This window comes from Parambassis ranga, chromosome 19, assembly GCF_900634625.1.
Source record: "Parambassis ranga chromosome 19, fParRan2.1, whole genome shotgun sequence".
NCBI classification, from domain to species: domain Eukaryota; kingdom Metazoa; phylum Chordata; class Actinopteri; family Ambassidae; genus Parambassis; species Parambassis ranga.
The window spans coordinates 20310631-20328122 of NC_041039.1; the positions used below are offsets into that span (position 1 = coordinate 20310631).

Consider the following 17492-nt stretch of genomic DNA (forward strand, 5'->3'; position numbering starts at 1 on the left):
GGTACTCTAACAAATACATATCTCTGCTTCACAGAATAAATCCCTGGAGTGAATATATTACATTATTACTAAAGGAGCAATTATGATGTAATTATTGTATTCTATAAATATTCAGAGCTGAAACTGATGTGTGATGCCACGATACTTGCGCATTAACACTACATCAGCACAGCATTTGCTTCCAATCCTACTTCCCTGCAAGAGAGCCGCCAGGGAATAATATAAATAGCATTCACAGAGGTATACATTATTGAACCAAATCCAGTGCAGGGAAGTCTATTTCTATCCTCCTTCATCACCAAATCCTATGAATGAGGCCGAGGAAAGTACGGGTCAGCAGGCCTGTCAGGAGGAGGATGGCATTAAGATAACATGAGGACCTACCTTAGCCTAGAAACAGTGAGCATGTGTATGTGTGGGTGTTCGTACAGGGGGTATTTGTGTGGCCATGTGATCGTCTGCCTATGCGTGTTTGTGCATGCATGTGCATAACTGTGTTTGAATGCCACTGATGGATAAGACAAAAGCATGGAGTGTGGGGGAGAGTGTTAACTCGGCCCTTGAGGGCAGAGAGGCAGCGTTGTCATCCTGCTCACACACACTCTCCTCACCCCTCTCCCTTCCCTCATGCATCCTCAGCTCCAATTCCACTGGTCAAGGACATCCAGTTGACACAGCCCGAAGGGGACAAACACACTCTGTCTGGGGCAGGTAACAAGCAGGCAGCTCCAAACAAGTGCTGCAGCGCCTCGCCTTTAATCTGTCACATCAACAGTCTCAACAATACACAGAGAGAAGAAAAGAAAGTACGATAAAAGTGCAAGTATGATCATATTTCCTTCCATCCATCCCCAGGGTAACATACACAAATATAGAAAATGTCCTACATTAGATTAACATTTTAAAAAATAATGTTAAATGATAAGTTAACACACAGTAAACAGTCTTCTGCATCTTTGTAACTTCATCCAAACACCCCATCCACTGCCAGTGTTGGCTGTGGCGTGAGGTCAAGTTGCATCTGATGAACAGGTATAAATGGTGGGCATTGTGTCTTTCCTCAGGTGGATTTGTCTCCATTCAAGAGTCTGAATCTCTGAATGGATTGTGTCTTTTTTTTTCCCAGTGTGTTTGCACCCCCTGCTGGCAGAAGGCAAACAGTGCAGCTCCCTGGGGTCAGATTGCACAGTTTCCCAGTGGAAACCAAATCTCCTGGTCAAGCAACTCCTTATCCAGTTTAATGTTGGTCGCAGCCACGAAAGTCTTCTTGCTCTTCACTGTCACCTCCAGCACCATCCCATACAGCAGCGGGACGTGACTGTACTCCAGCTGTGAACACGAGGGAGAAGTTTATTTAACAAACATTCATTTCAGAGTACCTGCTGCACTATTATTTGCCTTTTTTTTTCCTCTGAGAGGATTGTGCAGTTTCTATCCATTTGATTTGTATAACAGGCTTTGAAATGTGTGGGGTGACAGGTCAGGGGCTAAAAGATCTAACTGAATAAGATGGGATTCTTTGACTGTGCTACATCATAGTAAGGATCGAGGTCCTACCAGTTCATTGAAGGTGGGGTTGTTATTGTTGCGGACAGTTTTTGTCTTCCTCTTGGAGCGCTGCTGAGGGTCTGGTCTCAGACGTGTGACCACATAGGCGTCAGGGTTTGAGCCATTTGCCTGCTTCTATTGAAAACAAAGTACAGAGAACTCATCACTGTACATGCTTTCCTCATGTTAAACGCTATGATGCAATAAAAAGAACAAGGAAAACTCACAATGTTCTTCAGATGCTTTACCAACACAGAGAGCTTACAGTCAGAATAAGAAATGTATAGCTGGATCTGTGGACGCGCCCCTGCAGTAGATAAACACAGTAGATAAACATCATTGCTTTCCACGTGTCATTTTGCATGTACAATATTACCCTCAGGTGGCTTTTTTAATCTTCCTAATACCTGCTGGCACGTTGTTGTGGACGGTGCTGGGTCCATCCAGAAACACGCTGCACACAAACTCATTCTGCAGGTTGACAGAGTGAGACAGTTACAATCAGACCCGACAGGAGATCAGCGAGAGATGAGGAGGAGCACAGCAGGACACAACTCACTCCTTTGCACGGCCCCACAAAAAGCTGCTTCAAGTATTTATTCAGCAGAGTCATCCTCCTGCTTGGTGTGAATGACATCTTGTACCAGCTGGGGAACCTTTAATGGATGAGGAGTGAAGACATTTATTGTTATTACTGTGAAAGAACAAACATGTGATGTCACAAAATCTGTTGGTCACTCACTGAGGCAGCATTGATTCAATGAAGTATTTCTGCAGTTGCTTGTGGATCAGCTCAAACTGCCCAAATGTCTTCTCGCTGGTCAGAAATCCGTCATGGATGGTTATCTTCAGTTTATAGAACTGCAGAGAATGGCACCAAATGATTCCGTTAGGTTCAACTAATATTCTAGGGAGCAGTGCTGAAGTCCCCGGGTCCCTTGATGCTTTAATTGTGACACAGGATGAACCTCAGTAGTCTCGAGAAATATGTTCCATTCTCCCTCTAAACCAGGCATCGGGAATCCTGCTCTGATCAAAGAGCAGTGAAATGTCAACAAACAGCAGTAACACTCTTCACTCCACTCAGGAGACACACTCCAAACACAGTGCTGCTGCCTGGGAGGCCGCAAGTGACAGCAAACACACACACACACACAGCCAGCAGAGTGCTGAGGGATATTCCTCTCAGAGCAGGAACGTGTGAACCAGCTGTCGGTTCCAGGTGTTTTATCTGCTCCCCTGGCTATTAGGATCTGACGCAAAGCTCTGCGGTGCATCGGGCAAAAAAATCTCACAGTGACATTTTGTTACAAAATTAGAGCACACCGAGGACAATGTTCTCTGAATGACACCACCACAAAAGAGCAACATGCAGCCTCACCACTTCTCTTCCCTTGACAATGAACTCCTCGATGACGGCTTCCTGGATGTTGGTGTTGGAAGTAGGGATGCAGCCATCTCGGGTTAGCGGCTCTTGTTTCTTCCCTTGAGCCATGCTGTGCGTCAGGAAGTTGAACTTGACTGCAACACAGTCCATGCTCTCCTTGATCTTCCTACGGCGATATGAAGCAAAGCGTCAAAGCAAGACAGAAAACTGAAATCTGCATCATTGCAGAGACTGATGTGTGTGTTGCAAAGTGTACTTTGTAAAGTAGGAGGTAGCCTCGAGGTCAGTGTCATGCGGTCTGAGGTTGTTCTGGACGTACTGCAGATCATTGGAGTCCTTCAGTTCTGGCATTCCTGCATGTAGCATCTGAACATTTGCAATTTTTATATTTCCAGTTCTCAGGTATTGTACGATTACTGTGGTGGTGTCATTATGTCATAGTCTTACCAGCTCCAACATACTGAGTATGAGTGCAGAGCGCTGTCTGATTATGTTATAAGCTTCACAGCAGAGCTCCACAAAGCGATGCAGGCGCTGAGGCTTCTGCCCCCCGCCTGTGATGAAATGCTGCATCTCAGACGTAAAGATGAAGGGTGAACGGTCCCTGTCAGGGAGTGGGGGGAAGGTTCAAGTCATTTACATGTGCTGTCTTTCTGTATGACTTGTCAAAGAATAATCCTTTTATTGACTTGCCTTTTGAAGCTTCCAAACTTCTGTGCGTTGCCCATGATCTTGCCGAAATCAATGTGGAACATGTGTCCGCTGTGCTTCAACATGATGTTGTCATTGTGGCGATCACAGATCCCCAGAATGAAGGTGGCCACGCACCACCCAGCGCATGAGTGGATGAAGTTCATAACAGCCTGCGTACACACAGCAGAGAAATGTTACACAGTGCACCTGCACAAGTGTCTGTATAAGAGTTTTTTTGTAGTGATATTAACCTTCTCATAGCCCTCCTTTGTTTTATTCCACATGTGAAACCATTTCTCCAGTGTGTCCTCCCGCAGGGTCCCGCCCAGACCCCACTCCTGGTGAATCTTACCCAGCGTCACAGCCTCAGGCACCACCTCTACCAGACCTGACGCAGAGTAAAGGCAGATCAACATAAAGACAACTAAGGGCGCATTGGACAAAATACACACACACACACACTCAAATCCAGCTGACCCTGATCTCTGCCTGTAGGAAGACACCTGTAGGTGATCATCTGCAGGTCCAGGCCCTCCTGAAGCCACACTCTGTCCATCATACGCACGATCTGAAGCACCAGCATGTCCTGACGGAGGTCATCTCCTGTCTGAACACCACATTCATGTACCGCGTGTCATCTTTGTGTTTGGTGTGAGAATTATTTTGTTTTCTCTGGAAAGCAACATGAACAGCATGGATCAATAGAACCATACTATGACTCACCTTACACATGACAGTCACGTTAGCGGCCAGAGGGTCAGCACAAACGAATGAGATCCCAACCGGGGCGGCATTGGAATTGTAAAACTTACAGGCCTGGAAGTAGCACAACACAACTCATATGAAGTGTTACAGTGCTGAGTGTAGATAAGCATGTTTGACGCTCTTACGTCCATGTTCACAGCCTTCACACGGACTGCAGAATCCAGCGGTAAGCAGCAGCTAGTCCCATCTTTGAAGAAGTCACCAATCATCCATTTTTCTTTGTTTAAAAGACTCTGCAGAGAAACACGTGCAACAAAACACAACAACATAAGAAAAGTGCATTTTTTTTTTTTTTGCATTTTGCATTTTTAATGAGTGACTACAGACCTTACGTCGAGCCTTGTCAGCAGTGCGAACCTTCTCAGCCACCTGTACCAGCACGTACACCAGGCGGGCTTCTTGGTCCAGCTCCTGCCTCAGTGCTCGGCCGCAGCAGTGCCGCAAGGCAGCCTGGATTTTACTGAACCAGCTCTGGTAGTAGGGATCACTGTGGGCATCCTTCAGAAGCCTGTCGGGATATTCAAAACATTAGAAAAAGTGTTATGTTTAGAGATGATGGTACAGATGAAAGAGAGAAGGAAACGAATCAGACGGTTGTCCATCAGTTTCATTTTTTGACTCACCAGTAGAGCTGCTGAGCGATCCTGATGTTCTTCAGCGCCCTCTCCAGCAGCAGCGTCACCAGAGGTCCGTCCAGTTTCCACTCACTCTTCAGAGCCTGCAGAACAGGAAGGCTGATCAACCACACGTCAAGTACTGAGGACCAAGTGTAATGTGCAGATGAAGTGTTGGTGGGTTGTGTTGGTTTGTTAACCTGGACCAGCTGTGGAAGAAACATCTCGAGCTCTCCATCTGGTATCTGTTCAAAATACTGAACTGCAGCACGTCGCACGATTTGATCATGAAAACTAAAAAAAAAATAAACAGCCATGAAAACTTCTCATCTAAACTGTCTTGTTAGATTTTTCATTACCGCTTGCCAAGATGCAAAACTGATGCAAACAACAACAAAACATTCTCTAAGCATTGTGTGGACTTTTGTGCAGTGATACCTGTCGCTGAGCAGAAAAAGAGCCTCCTCAGGTAGATGGATGGGCCAACTCTCTACAATAGTATAGATTTCTGTCAAGTCTTCGGGCTGCCACTGGGGGGCTCCGCCTAGCAGCAAGTGTAGGAAAGTGCTTCTTTTGTCACTGTTGTAACGTTTACACCAGAGGAAAGCCTTCTCGTTTTCTGTCAGACTAGAGAAGGAGAGCATTTCAGAAGCGAGTAACAAGTAATTATGTGATTTGTGGAGTGAATCATTTTACTCACAAGCAGAGGCAATGCTTCTTAGAAACATCCAGGATTTTCTTCTGCAGTGTGTCCCAAGGCTGAGAGAAGAAGACTGAGCCTGGGAGCGCGATGGGCCTCTGATACTTCCACTCAAACTGATCCTGAAACTCAAGCTAGAGCAAGAAAGAAAGAAAGAAAGGATGGTGAAGGATTTAGCAGAAAAACATGGTGTCATTTGTGCTGTTGTCAGCAGGGGGCAGCAGTTATCCAGCATCACTCACCTGCAATATGACCCCAATGGCTTGTCTGTGGCTGTCAAACAGGGCTGGGGTGGGAGAAACAGGCAGCTCAGCCAGAGCAGACAGGCTGAGCAGGATGTTTCCTGCTACAAGAGACCTAAAACAAGCACACAGTATACACACACTCACACACTAAATGTCACAGTTTATATTGAGTTCTCATTTCAAATATTGCGGTGTAAAGTGTGGGTAACCTACGTGTCACTGTAAAGAGGTAACACAGCCCAGCCTAGAAGCTCCGGGCCTTTCCCTTTCTTGGAGCCCTTCAGGCAAAAAGTCAGCATGCACTCATACGGCAGCTTATTTACTGTGACAGGGAACACCATCCTAAAAGTCACAAACATGCATTCATGTGTCAATTCAAACAGCAAAACGACACATCGCTCTCATGTGAATGAGAAAAGATCAATTCCATGATGTGGCCCTCACATGCGGTTACACTGGATCTTGTTTCCATATGACAGGGCGGTGCTGATATTCTCAGAAACCGCAGCGTCGCAGATTTTTTTCCCTCCACATGTCAGCTCACAGGAAATGGAAAGGCACTCATACCTACAGAGGATGAGACGGAAGCAGGGCGAATCCAGAGGTCTTATCAGGGATGTGCAAAATTTGTGTGTTTATAATAGAAATCCAGACTTACGTGGTCAGCCATATTGGTTGTAGTTTGTAGAGAGCAGCAACATTGAATTGGAAGATTTCCTGGTTTTCGTCAACGTCACGGATTTGTGGGTAGCCCGTTTGCTTCTGGCCTCTGAAGTCCGACTGGAAGTTGTCAAAAAAAATCTGCAGCACTTTGTGGAGCGCCCCGTGGAGCATGACCACAGCTACGGCACAAGTAATAAATAACATAAATACAACAAAAAGACCACACTTACAAGCCCACTTCACTCAGTGCCATTTTAGGTACTCACCAGCTTCACACTCATGCATTTCATCATGACACTAAAACAGATAAGAAAACAGTGTTAGATTAAAGTAGCATTTTATCAGGAGACACTGTGTCTGTGTAGATGTCTGTGAAGTCCTACCAGAGGGATGGGATTGATTCTATTGAGCCTGCCAACGGCGTCTTCCAGCTCCTGACACGAGAGCCCACACAGGAGATTACTGATGGTACGAGTGCGGCTCACGAGCACATTAACATTCATGCCAGACTGCAGACATGAAGGGAGTGAGGAGCAATATTAAGACAGTCGCTTGAGGACAAACACAACACTGAGAGGATAAATGCAGCACTCACCTTGTTTCTCAGCAGCTCTGCCACCTCTCTGTTGTAGCTGTTAAGCAGCTCCACCAGGCTCAGCCTGAGAGAGGAGCGAAGATTACACAGATGACAAATGAACCATGCAGTTGGTTTGATATGGGATGCATGACAGGTTGTTGTCTTACTTGCAGGTATTGAAGACACAGGCAGGACGCAGCAGCTGGTACAGCTGACATGGGGTCCTGTCGTCCTCAGCCTTATAGGAGCAGTCATTGATCATTGCAGTGTTTCAAAAATCAAAATCATTAAATAGCAGTAAAATGTTTGTGTTATTACAACAAATCTATGGCCACACCTGCGGCCTGCCACCAGCCATGATGTTATGTGTAAACAGAAGTCATGAAATCTGGGTGGAGGTTTTTACAGCTACAATAGCCCTGATAACACACAGGCTTGGAGGAGTGCTGGGCACAGGTGCAGGCCGTCCATGTGAGTAAATGATCTGACTTACATCTCTGGCCAGACTGTGTCTTAGGTTGTTCACGTGGAGCAGTCGGACTGACACCGCAAGTTTGGACTTGTAATACATCTGAACGGTCTCATGCATTCCAAGGAGTTCCTCACTGAAGAGATAAAGAGATGCTGGAGTACAGCTGACATGTACAAGAACTGACAAGACAGTGAGTGACTTACTTCCTGAGATACTCCTCAGAGTCACACAGTTTTAAAACATAACGTGCATTTGGGTTGGGAGTGAGGTCCAGCAGCTGGAAGATCTCATCAATCAGACTCTTTACGGTCCTGTCCACTGGAGAAAAAGATCAGAGTTCAGAGTCCACACACACACGTCTGCCAACATGTACAAGGGAAGGTGTGGCATTACAAACGCTTCATCTTTATGGTCCACAGAGTGCTCTGTATTATAGCAGTCACTTAATATGTAGCAATAAATCTGTGTAGCTGAGAGTGCAGTACCCATGGTGGGTAATGGGAGCTGGTGAGCGTCCCACTCCGTGGCCACGGCCACTATCACCTCCACCTCCTGCAGCAGGGCTGGGTGAATCGGTGACACTCTACCCCACACTACACCTGTGTTGTGAACATCGTCTGTGTGTTTGTACCGTGACATCAGCCTGCCAGACATAGTAAGGAAAAACAGGTTGCCAGCGTGAAAGTGAAACTATGATGGCAAATACGTAGCAACTTGAAAAATGTATGGGATCCACTAACAAGAACAATATAACTATAGAAAAAAAAACATAACATATAAATACTGGAGCGGATTTCACTGAAGCTGCTGTGAGCATTATGATGGAATGTTTATTGTCTCACCTGGACGTCGCTGCTGAAAAAGAAGCCAGGCTTTGGGTGCTGCCTTCTGGAGTGTCTATTAGTTTGATGCTCCATGGTTCCTGCTGTGAAGCCACAGGTCAATAAAGCACACCATTACATTACTGTCTGTTTCTAAGATGCATTCAGCCTACTCACATCATCTACTAATGTCCTGGAACGATTTATTTTTGGGGTGGGCTCAGTCTTGTCATAGGGAACATGATTCCTGGTGATGCAGGCAGAACCCCGGTTCCTTGGGGGGAGAGGAGGGGGCAGGCGACCTTGTTGGCCAGACACACTTGCACTAGGTAGTCTGTGTTTGAGAATATCAGGGCGATGGCCGCTGATGTTCTTTCGAGCTCCTCCCCCTCCAGAAGCCCCCACAGGACCTGTTGGTTTGGGCAGGTGTTCAGGTGGAGGTATGAGCCCAGACAAGGTGCTTTCATATACATGTGCTTCATCCGTTTCAGGGAAGATCTCAAGGCACTCGTAAAGCTGCATATCCTGTAGATCCTCGGTCAGAGGCAAGGGGAGGTCAGTGACAGCTGCATCTTGTCTCTGGAGGGTACCATGCTGACTGCCAGGAGGATCCATAGGGATTCAAAGTGCTTGTATGTCAGGTCCGCCTGTCCTTTTCATAGCATGGCAGCAACTGTGGTAGAATAAGAAGACATGTGAAATCTGGAGAGGACGTGTGAGCTGTTTTATGGCTGAAGGTTTTACGTTGGTGTAATCATTAACAAGCTTTCAAATACAAACAGGAAATCCACCCGAGCGCGCCACTCAGTCTCCACCAGCACACAGCACACAGTCTGACACACACATAACCTCTTTAACTTTAAGATTGTGCCTCAAAACTCTGCTCTCTCACACTAAAATCCAGTCTGATAAAGAAGTGAATAAACATTTCAATATTAACTTACAGTAGCAGCCAGCAGTTCACATTTTAAGTCTAAACAACAAAACCATTGTTTGAGTCTTACCATCAAAGCTGTGTGTGTCGCTTGTGTGTCATCCTGTGCCGCAAATTCCTGAATGAAGCCATGCTCAGCAAGTTAGACCTGTACAGCATTCTGAAAGGTTTCCATCTACGCTTCTTCACTCCTCCTACTGCCCCCCCCCTTCTCCCCCCTTCTCCCCCCTTCCTCCCTCCCACCTGCAACCTACAACAGCAACAACGTTACCCCCTGCTGGTGAAAACTGAATATTACCTGTGTGCATGAGGTGAGGTGATGAGAAGCTACATCCTGAGGCCAAACTGTCCTCCAACATGCAGGTAAGTGTAAGTGTGTGTGTGCGTGTGTGTGTGTGCTCTTTGCACTTCAATATCCACACACTTACTTTAATGGTGGCGTCCGAGACATTTAGCACAGTGATGCATGCATGATGCACCTGGCCCAGTCAGCCAGAACATCACAGGTAAGTATGGAAACATTTAGTGCTATTGTTTTTTCAGTTTTTAAGTTTTTACCCAGACCCACCCACATAGGTATGTAACCACATATAAACCATGTTTCCCCACCAAACAGTTAGAACTGATGAAGCTGCTTGGATGAGCAGCGAAACGTCTTCTAGAAAACTCCACAAGTCCAGACGCCTTGCTTCAATCTTCTCTACATATGATGACCTGGATGACTGAGAATCTTCATCAACATGTTGCCAATCACTTTGGGAAGGACACCCTACGATTGGTGAGGGAACATGAAAAGACCTCTAGGAAACTGGCAGACTACAGGAACCACCTACGCTTCAGCCTGAGATGCAGACAGGAAAAGTTAACCCCGAACAGCCTACGTCTCGGATCCACTGTCAAGGGCCACAGAGCAGACACCATCCTGCAGAAAGCCCAGAACCAACTCCTCAACGAAAGGATCAGACAGATCAACTTCACCATAGACGCTCTCATGGTCACCACGGAGCAGACAAGATCACAGCTTGCCACCCTCCTACCCAGCGAAGTCATGGATGAAGTCATCAAACTGACTGAAAAAGTCCAGACGGCACAGCACACCAGGGGTAAGGAACGACAAAAATGCAAATTCCATAAATTGAAAACCGTTTTCTCTGTTAAAAATGCAGCTAACCTTCACACATGGAGGAGGGAAGACCACTCACCGCCACAGCAGGACACCCAGGACAAATGGGTGAAGAACCTTTCAGACAGACAACTGAGCCAGCCGGAAAAAGAAGTGTTGGCCAAAGGACTCAACTTTGCCATCTCTCCAGAGCAGATTCCAGTGGTGGACCTCATCACAGCCACAGAGTCAGCCATCAAGAACAACAACCTGACAGACACAGAAGCTGAGCAACTCCGCTTGAAAGTCACAGCCACACTCTCCACTGCTAAAGCACCGCCATCCAACCTCTCCAGTGATGAAAGGAAGGCCCTGATTGCACTACAAAAGGACCGGGACATCACCATCTTATCGGCAGACAAAAGAAGATGCACAGTGGTACTCAACACACAGGACTACCACTCCAAAGTGACAGATCTCCTCAGTGACACAGCCACATATGAGACACTGAAGAGGGACCCCACCGGAAACTACAAGAAGAAACTAGTCAGCTACCTACAAAAACTGGAGAAGGACCAAATCATCAACCGCAAGCTCTACTTTCGACTGTATCCTGGGGACGCCACTCCACGCCTGTATGGACTCCCCAAGATACACAAGGAAGGAGTCCCCCTCAGACCCATCGTCAGCAGCACAAACTCAGTCACATACAACGTGGCTAAGCACTTGGCTGAACTCCTGACACCACTGGTAGGTAACACACCACATCACATCCACAACTCTCAGGACTTTGTGAACAAGGTGGAGAAGATCCAAATGGACCCAGACGACACCATGGTCTCATTTGATGTCACCTCCTTGTTTACTTACATCCCTACATCAGAAGCCACAGAGATGGTAAGGACTTGCCTCACACAAGACAGCACACTCAAGGAGAGAACCAACCTAACGCCAGACCACATCTGTGACCTGCTGGACCTCTGCCTGACCACCACTTATTTCCAGTACAATGGGAACTTTTACAGACAGAAGCACGGCTGTGCGATGGGATCACCGGTGTCTCCTATTGTGGCCAACCTCTACATGGAAGAAGTGGAGAGAAGAGCCCTGAGTTCCTTTCCTGGAACCACCCCCACCCACTGGTTTAGATATGTGGATGACACCTGGGTCAAAATCAAGACCAACGATGTGGAACGGTTCACAGAACACATCAACGCAGTGGATAACAACATCAAGTTCACTCGGGAGGACACCAAGGACAACAATCTGGCCTTCTTGGACTGCACAGTACATATTGAGGAGGACAGGAGCCTCAACGTGGAAGTGTACAGGAAACCCACACACACGGACCAGTACCTGTTGTTTGATTCACACCACCCACTGGAACACAAACTGGGAGTCATCAGGACCCTGCAGCACAGAGCACAAACTGTACCAACCAGCTCAGAGGGGAAGAAGAAGGAGCAACACCACATCAGGAAGGCCCTGCAAACCTGTGGCTACCCGAAGTGGGCAATTCCCAGGAAGTTTGCACATACTCACAGCAAGAACAAAGGGCTGTCAACCAGTCCCCCTCCGGCAGTTTCATAGTCGTTAGCCAGTCGTTAGACACACCTGGCCCAGTCAGCCAGAACATCACAGGTAAGTATGGAAACGTTTAGTGCTATTGTTTTTTCAGTTTTTAAGTTTTTACCCAGACCCACCCACTGAGGTCTGTAACCACATATAAACCATGTTTCCCCACCAAACAGTTAGAACTGATGAAGCTGCTTGGATGAGCTGCGAAACGTCTTCTAGAAAACTCCACAAGTCCAGACGCCTTGCTTCAATCTTCTCTACTGATGCATGCAAGAAAAATCTTTAAAAATGATGTCATGTTCATCTGCTTCATGTCTGCCAAGTTCCTCCTCCAGAATCCATCGAACCCACTCCTCTCTCTGGAATGTCTGGAATGTCATTGAGCAGGTTGAGGAAGCGCTTGTCTATTTCAACAGGCAACATCAGAGAAATGCTACGAAAGGCATCACACACCACCTGCGGCTTCCTGGACTACTGGATTACTTGTCTGTGATCTTATTCGACTCTTACTGCCCTAACTATGAGGTAAAAAGGCCCATTCTGACAGAGGGTAGCTGTGTACCAGGACATCGTCAAGAAGGAAATGAATCTGAACCACACCACTCCACATATTTCACCTACACACAGCCAGCCTGGATTTCCTGGTTACTATGCACTGATCCCCTTTGTCCTGCTCATGCTGATTGGATGTATAGTAGCAGGGGTAAGAATGTTTATCTACTTGTCATTCTGCATGGCTCACTTTAGGAGTCTAAACCTCTCCCTCTCTCTCTCCGTCATTAGGTTGCCTATATAAAGAGGAGAGAGAGGTAAGGTTGTTTCTGTGGTTACAGCCGGATCAGTTCATATCCATATACACTCAACAAAAATATAAACGCAACACTTTTGTTTTTGCTCCCATGTTTCATGAGATGGACTTGAAGATCTAAACTTCATTCCAGATACACAATATTACCATTCCTCTCAAACATTGTTCACAAATCTGTCTAAATGTGTGATAGTGAGCACTTCTGCTTTGCTGAGATAATCCATCCCACCTCACAGGTGTGCCACATCAAGATGCTGATCTGACATCATGATTAGTGCACAGGTGTACCTTAAACTGCCCACAATAAAAGGCCACCCTGAAATGTGCAGTTTTGTCTCACAGCAAAATGCCACAAGCATTGAGGGAGCGTGCAATTGGCATGCTGACAGCAGGAATGTCAACCAGATCTGTTGCTCGTGCATTGAATGTTCATTTCTCCACCATAAGCCGTCTCCAAAGGCGTTTCAGAGAATATGGCAGTACATCCAACCGGCCTCACAACCGCAGACCACGAGTAACCACACCAGCCCAGGACCTCCACATCCAGCAGGTTCACCTCCGAGTTCGTCTGAGACCAGCCACTCAGACAGCTGCTGAAACAATTGGTTTGCATAACCAAACAATTTCTGCACAAACTGTCAGAAACCGTCTCAGGGAAGCTCAACTGCATGCTCGTCGTCCTCATCGGGGTCTTAACCTGACTCCAGATCGTCGCCGTAACAAACTTGAGTGGGCAAATGCTCACATTCGATGGCGTCTAGCACGTTGGAGAGGTGTTCTCTTCACGGATGAATCTTGGTTTACATTGTTCAGGGCAGATGGCAGACGGCGTGTGTGGCGTCGTGTGGGTGAGCGCTTTGCTGATGTCAATGTTGTGGATCGAGTGGCCCATGGTGGTGGTGGGGTCATGGTATGGGCAGGCATCTGTTATGGACGAAGAACGCAGGTGCATTTTATTGATGGCATTTTGAATGCACAGAGATACAGTGATGAGATCCTGAGGCCCATTGTTGTGCCATACATCCATGAACATCACCTCATGTTTCAGCAAGATAATGCACGGCCCCATGTTGCAAGGATCTGTACACAATTCTTGGAAGCTGAAAATGTCCCAGTTCTTGCATGGCCAGCATACTCACCGGACATGTCACCCATTGAACATGTTTGGGATGTGCTTGACCGGCGTATACGACAGCGTGCACCAGTTCCCACTAATATCCAGCAACTTCGCACAGCCATTGAAGAGGAGTGGACCAACATTCCACAGGCCACAATAGACAATCTGATAAACTCTATGCGAAGAAGATGTGTTGCACTGCATGAGGCAAATGGTGGTCACACCAGATACTGACTGGTTCTGAGTCCCCAGACCGCCAATAAAGCAGAAACAAAATGCACATTTCAGGGTGGCCTTTTATTGTGGGCAGTTTGAGGTACACCTGTGCACTAATCATGATGTCAGATCAGCATCTTGATGTGGCACACCTGTGAGGTGGGATGGATTATCTCAGCAAAGCAGAAGTGCTCACTATCACACATTTAGACAGATTTGTGAACAATGTTTGAGAGGAATGGTAATATTGTGTATCTGGAATGAAGTTTAGATCTTCAAGTCCATCTCATGAAACATGGGAGCAAAAACAAAAGTGTTGCGTTTATATTTTTGTTGAGTGTATATTAGTTTCTCCTTTACACTGTGTGGTTGGATTGTTTCAGATTAGATGAGCTGCGCCACAGGCTGGTTCCTCTGTATACCTATGACCCAGCAGAGGAAGATGAAGAGTGGAGAGACAATGGCAGGGAGGACGAGGACGAAAGGCTGACCGTAAGCACACTACTAAAACACTGAGCAGTATCAGAACTGCTGAGCTCTGCCCTGACCATACACACACCCTAAACACCTCCAACCAGGAATACAACATGACACAAGGAACACAGATCAATATAGCACGTCTATCCACGTAGCACCCACAGGATCCCTGCTTTACATGTGTTTTCACCCAGCTGTGTCTCCTGGAATTATAGATCCAAGTGTAATAACAACTTCTTTTTAACTCATGTTTAATTTGGTTTGATCCTCAGGAACCTTTGTATAAAGACACAAAACTCTCCTTCACCACCGGCTATGGAATGTGAGCTGAAACCCAACAAGGAAGTGCCCATGTGGGGAAACACCATGTGTGTATTTTCATTTACCATGCATGTTGCACAGCAGGAACTGCCACTGCTTACCGCAAATCTGGATGTGTTAACAGGTTGAAAAACAAACCTTAAAAATTATTTTTAAATGTTCTAAAAGGACAAGACATATATATATTTTTTTAAGGCAATAAACTGAAATCTAGTTTCACAGCTCTTTGTCGTGTGTGTGTGTGTTTGTGTGTGCAGTAGCTTTATAAACACACCTGTTCCTCCTTGGCAATCAGAGGTTTGGAGGCTCCTCAGGCTGACACAGCTTTTACATGCAAGAAGATGGGATCAGATAGACACAGCAACAGGTGAACAACACAACACAACTTGCAATGAAAGCCACACTGATCTCTATCGTTCATATTTAACTGTGTGTGTGTGTGGATTTACATCAGTGTGGGTCTGTTCCTGACCTGCATCCTGTTAGCTGTGGTCCTCCCAGCCTTCACTCTGGACAGCCTGCTGTGTCATTACTGTCCACTGCAGCCCAAAGGCAAATCCTGCCCAAACATCACCAGCCAGTGTCTGCCTAACCAGCATTGCTCCAGCTCCAGAGGCCGCTACGGCTCCCTCCACGTCCTGTCGGCTCAGGGCTGCGTGGATGCTGAACTCTGCGGCTCACGTGAGATTGCCTCGTACCGGGGAGTCAAATACAACGTCACTCACACCTGCTGCTGTAAAGACAAATGCAACAGCAAGCCCAAATCGGACACTGACCTGAAGACCCTACTAAGGTTGATCACAGCACTAACAGAGGATGGCCAGATCACTGCTGTTCTGAGGGAAGATTCCTGGGATTCATGTGCGAACTACACACGGACAGCTGCATGACCTGCTACTAATTCATGGCAATACATGTAGTGTTGGAAGGTTAGGGAGAGGCCTGTTAGCCACAGGTGCTCACCTAAGCCTGCAATAACTGGCTGACATTTGGCCAAATGTTTGCAATATTTGCATATTAATAGTGTTTTGACTACATGTGTGCTTCAGAGAAAATGTTAATGATTTCTGTATTTATTAGATGTAGCAAAAATAAAATCTCTGATAGAGCCCCTGCTTGGTGTTGTTGCTCTGAAACAATCAGTGGGAATTATTTACACCTGTACACAATGCATGCAAAAAGGGTTAAAAATGTCAAAAGAAACGTATAACAGGAAAAGCAGTGTGTGAGTCAGAGTCTGTACTTCTGAACGTCTGACTGAAGCTCGAAGTATGCACCAAAGTAAAGTAATCTAAAGAAGCACACACCTGTTCCTCCTTGGGAATCAGAGGCTTGGAGGCTCCTCGGGCTGACACAGCTTTTACATGCATGGGATCTGATAAAAGCAGGTGAACAACACAGCAGGTGTGCAGAAAGGTGTGGGCTGTTAGGAGGATGTGGTGAAAGTGGAGTGGAATCTGTGAGAAGTTTTCACTGACTGGATCTGAAATCATTAGAAAATGACCAGGTGAGACTTTGTTTGAACATGCACAGCTCAAGCAGTTAGCATGAAACAATCAGTGGGAATTATTTGCACCTGTACACAGCTTAAGTGTTAAAAATGTCAAAAAAAAGGATGACAGGAGATCACCCTAAAATCACCAAAAAGTCAAAGCAGTGTGTGTGATCTCCTTTACTTGGAGATCACAAAGAAAGTCTGTGTTACAATCTAAAGAAGCGCCGTTTGAGAAATAATGAGGCTAGGTGCCATGAAGCTGCATTATGAGAAGTGTAAGATGAAAATGCAAATGACTGTTGCACTCTTTTCTTTGTCCCTTGCTCTGCAGGCTGAGCACATTGCCGCCTGCTGCTCTGCTGGTTCTTTACTTCCTTCTTCCCTCACTGGTCTGTGACAACTTGCGCTGCCTTTACAGACCCATCCTGGAGAAGGACAAGACATTTGAACGTGTTGTGACGGAATGTCCTCCAAACGAGCTGTGTTTTAAGGGAGATGGTCGCTATGGCAACTACAGTGCCCTGTCAGCCAAAGGTTGCATGGCGAAAAAGAACTGCAGCCAGGTGAGCAGCATCCGCCTGAAGGGAACAGTGTACACCGTGACCTACACCTGCTGCGAGTGGTCGTACTGCAACTCATGCCCGGTTGTCTCGGCTGAACCCCTCACTCTTGCGATGCTTGTGACTTTGGTTGTGGCTGGCAGCTTGTGACTGCTGACGACGAGAGTAGCGCTCAGAGGCCTCAGTCTGCAGTAAGGCTGATGGCCAGCAGAAGAATATGGTGAATGCCTAGTCTGATGACACTGAGGTATGCATCAAGTGAGCGCAGAGATGTTTTTAATTTATATGTGTTTTAATTGAAAGCTGTCTGTTTTTAGGCCTTGTATATGGATTTTGGATTAAACTGCTATTACATTATTTGCTTTGTTTTAAAACACACACACGTAGGTCTGTTACCCG

The 17492-nt window shown here is 46.5% G+C and overlaps 3 protein-coding genes across 6 annotated transcripts; 2 read left to right on the forward strand and 1 right to left on the reverse strand.

Moving 5' to 3' along the window:
- Window positions 1-710: 710 nt before the first annotated feature.
- pik3c2g (phosphatidylinositol-4-phosphate 3-kinase catalytic subunit type 2 gamma) lies at window positions 711-9628 on the reverse strand. 3 transcript variants are annotated; one of them, XM_028431833.1, is made up of 33 exons: window positions 9490-9628; window positions 8663-9158; window positions 8507-8586; window positions 8150-8307; window positions 7868-7982; window positions 7686-7797; window positions 7360-7430; window positions 7211-7274; window positions 6999-7124; window positions 6882-6912; window positions 6611-6794; window positions 6397-6519; window positions 6166-6294; window positions 5950-6064; window positions 5708-5841; window positions 5446-5634; window positions 5208-5301; window positions 5017-5111; window positions 4721-4901; window positions 4519-4626; window positions 4352-4444; window positions 4106-4235; window positions 3880-4016; window positions 3629-3798; window positions 3383-3539; window positions 3192-3301; window positions 2930-3101; window positions 2291-2409; window positions 2108-2204; window positions 1956-2019; window positions 1776-1855; window positions 1558-1683; window positions 1177-1329 (listed from the first exon to the last, which is right to left on the reverse strand). In XM_028431833.1, exons 2-33 carry the CDS (start codon window positions 9098-9100, stop codon window positions 1177-1179), a joined length of 4155 nt encoding a protein of 1384 aa, XP_028287634.1. In that variant the 5' UTR covers window positions 9101-9158; window positions 9490-9628. The 3 variants fall into 3 exon arrangements, with proteins under 3 accessions (XP_028287633.1, XP_028287634.1, XP_028287632.1); XM_028431831.1 differs by having other exon boundaries at window positions 8507-8589; XM_028431832.1 differs by lacking the exon at window positions 9490-9628 and having other exon boundaries at window positions 711-1329; window positions 8507-8589; window positions 8663-9100.
- Window positions 9629-12408: 2780 nt separating this feature from the next.
- On the forward strand, window positions 12409-16135 carry LOC114452302 (protein Bouncer-like). 2 transcript variants are annotated; one of them, XR_003672251.1, is made up of 5 exons: window positions 12409-12802; window positions 12883-12908; window positions 14624-14732; window positions 14990-15405; window positions 15493-16135. XR_003672251.1 is itself a non-coding variant. In XM_028431550.1 (3 exons), the coding sequence occupies exons 2-3, from the start codon at window positions 15380-15382 to the stop codon at window positions 15926-15928; spliced, it is 462 nt and encodes a 153-aa protein (XP_028287351.1). In that variant the 5' UTR covers window positions 14589-14732; window positions 14990-15379; the 3' UTR covers window positions 15929-16135. The 2 variants fall into 2 exon arrangements, 1 of the variants encoding a protein (XP_028287351.1); XM_028431550.1 differs by lacking the exons at window positions 12409-12802; window positions 12883-12908 and having other exon boundaries at window positions 14589-14732.
- A 316-nt stretch (window positions 16136-16451) lies between these two features.
- On the forward strand, window positions 16452-17251 carry bncr (bouncer). The gene is made up of 2 exons (XM_028432000.1): window positions 16452-16545; window positions 16865-17251. The coding sequence occupies exons 1-2, from the start codon at window positions 16538-16540 to the stop codon at window positions 17241-17243; spliced, it is 387 nt and encodes a 128-aa protein (XP_028287801.1). The 5' UTR covers window positions 16452-16537; the 3' UTR covers window positions 17244-17251.
- Window positions 17252-17492: the final 241 nt, after the last annotated feature.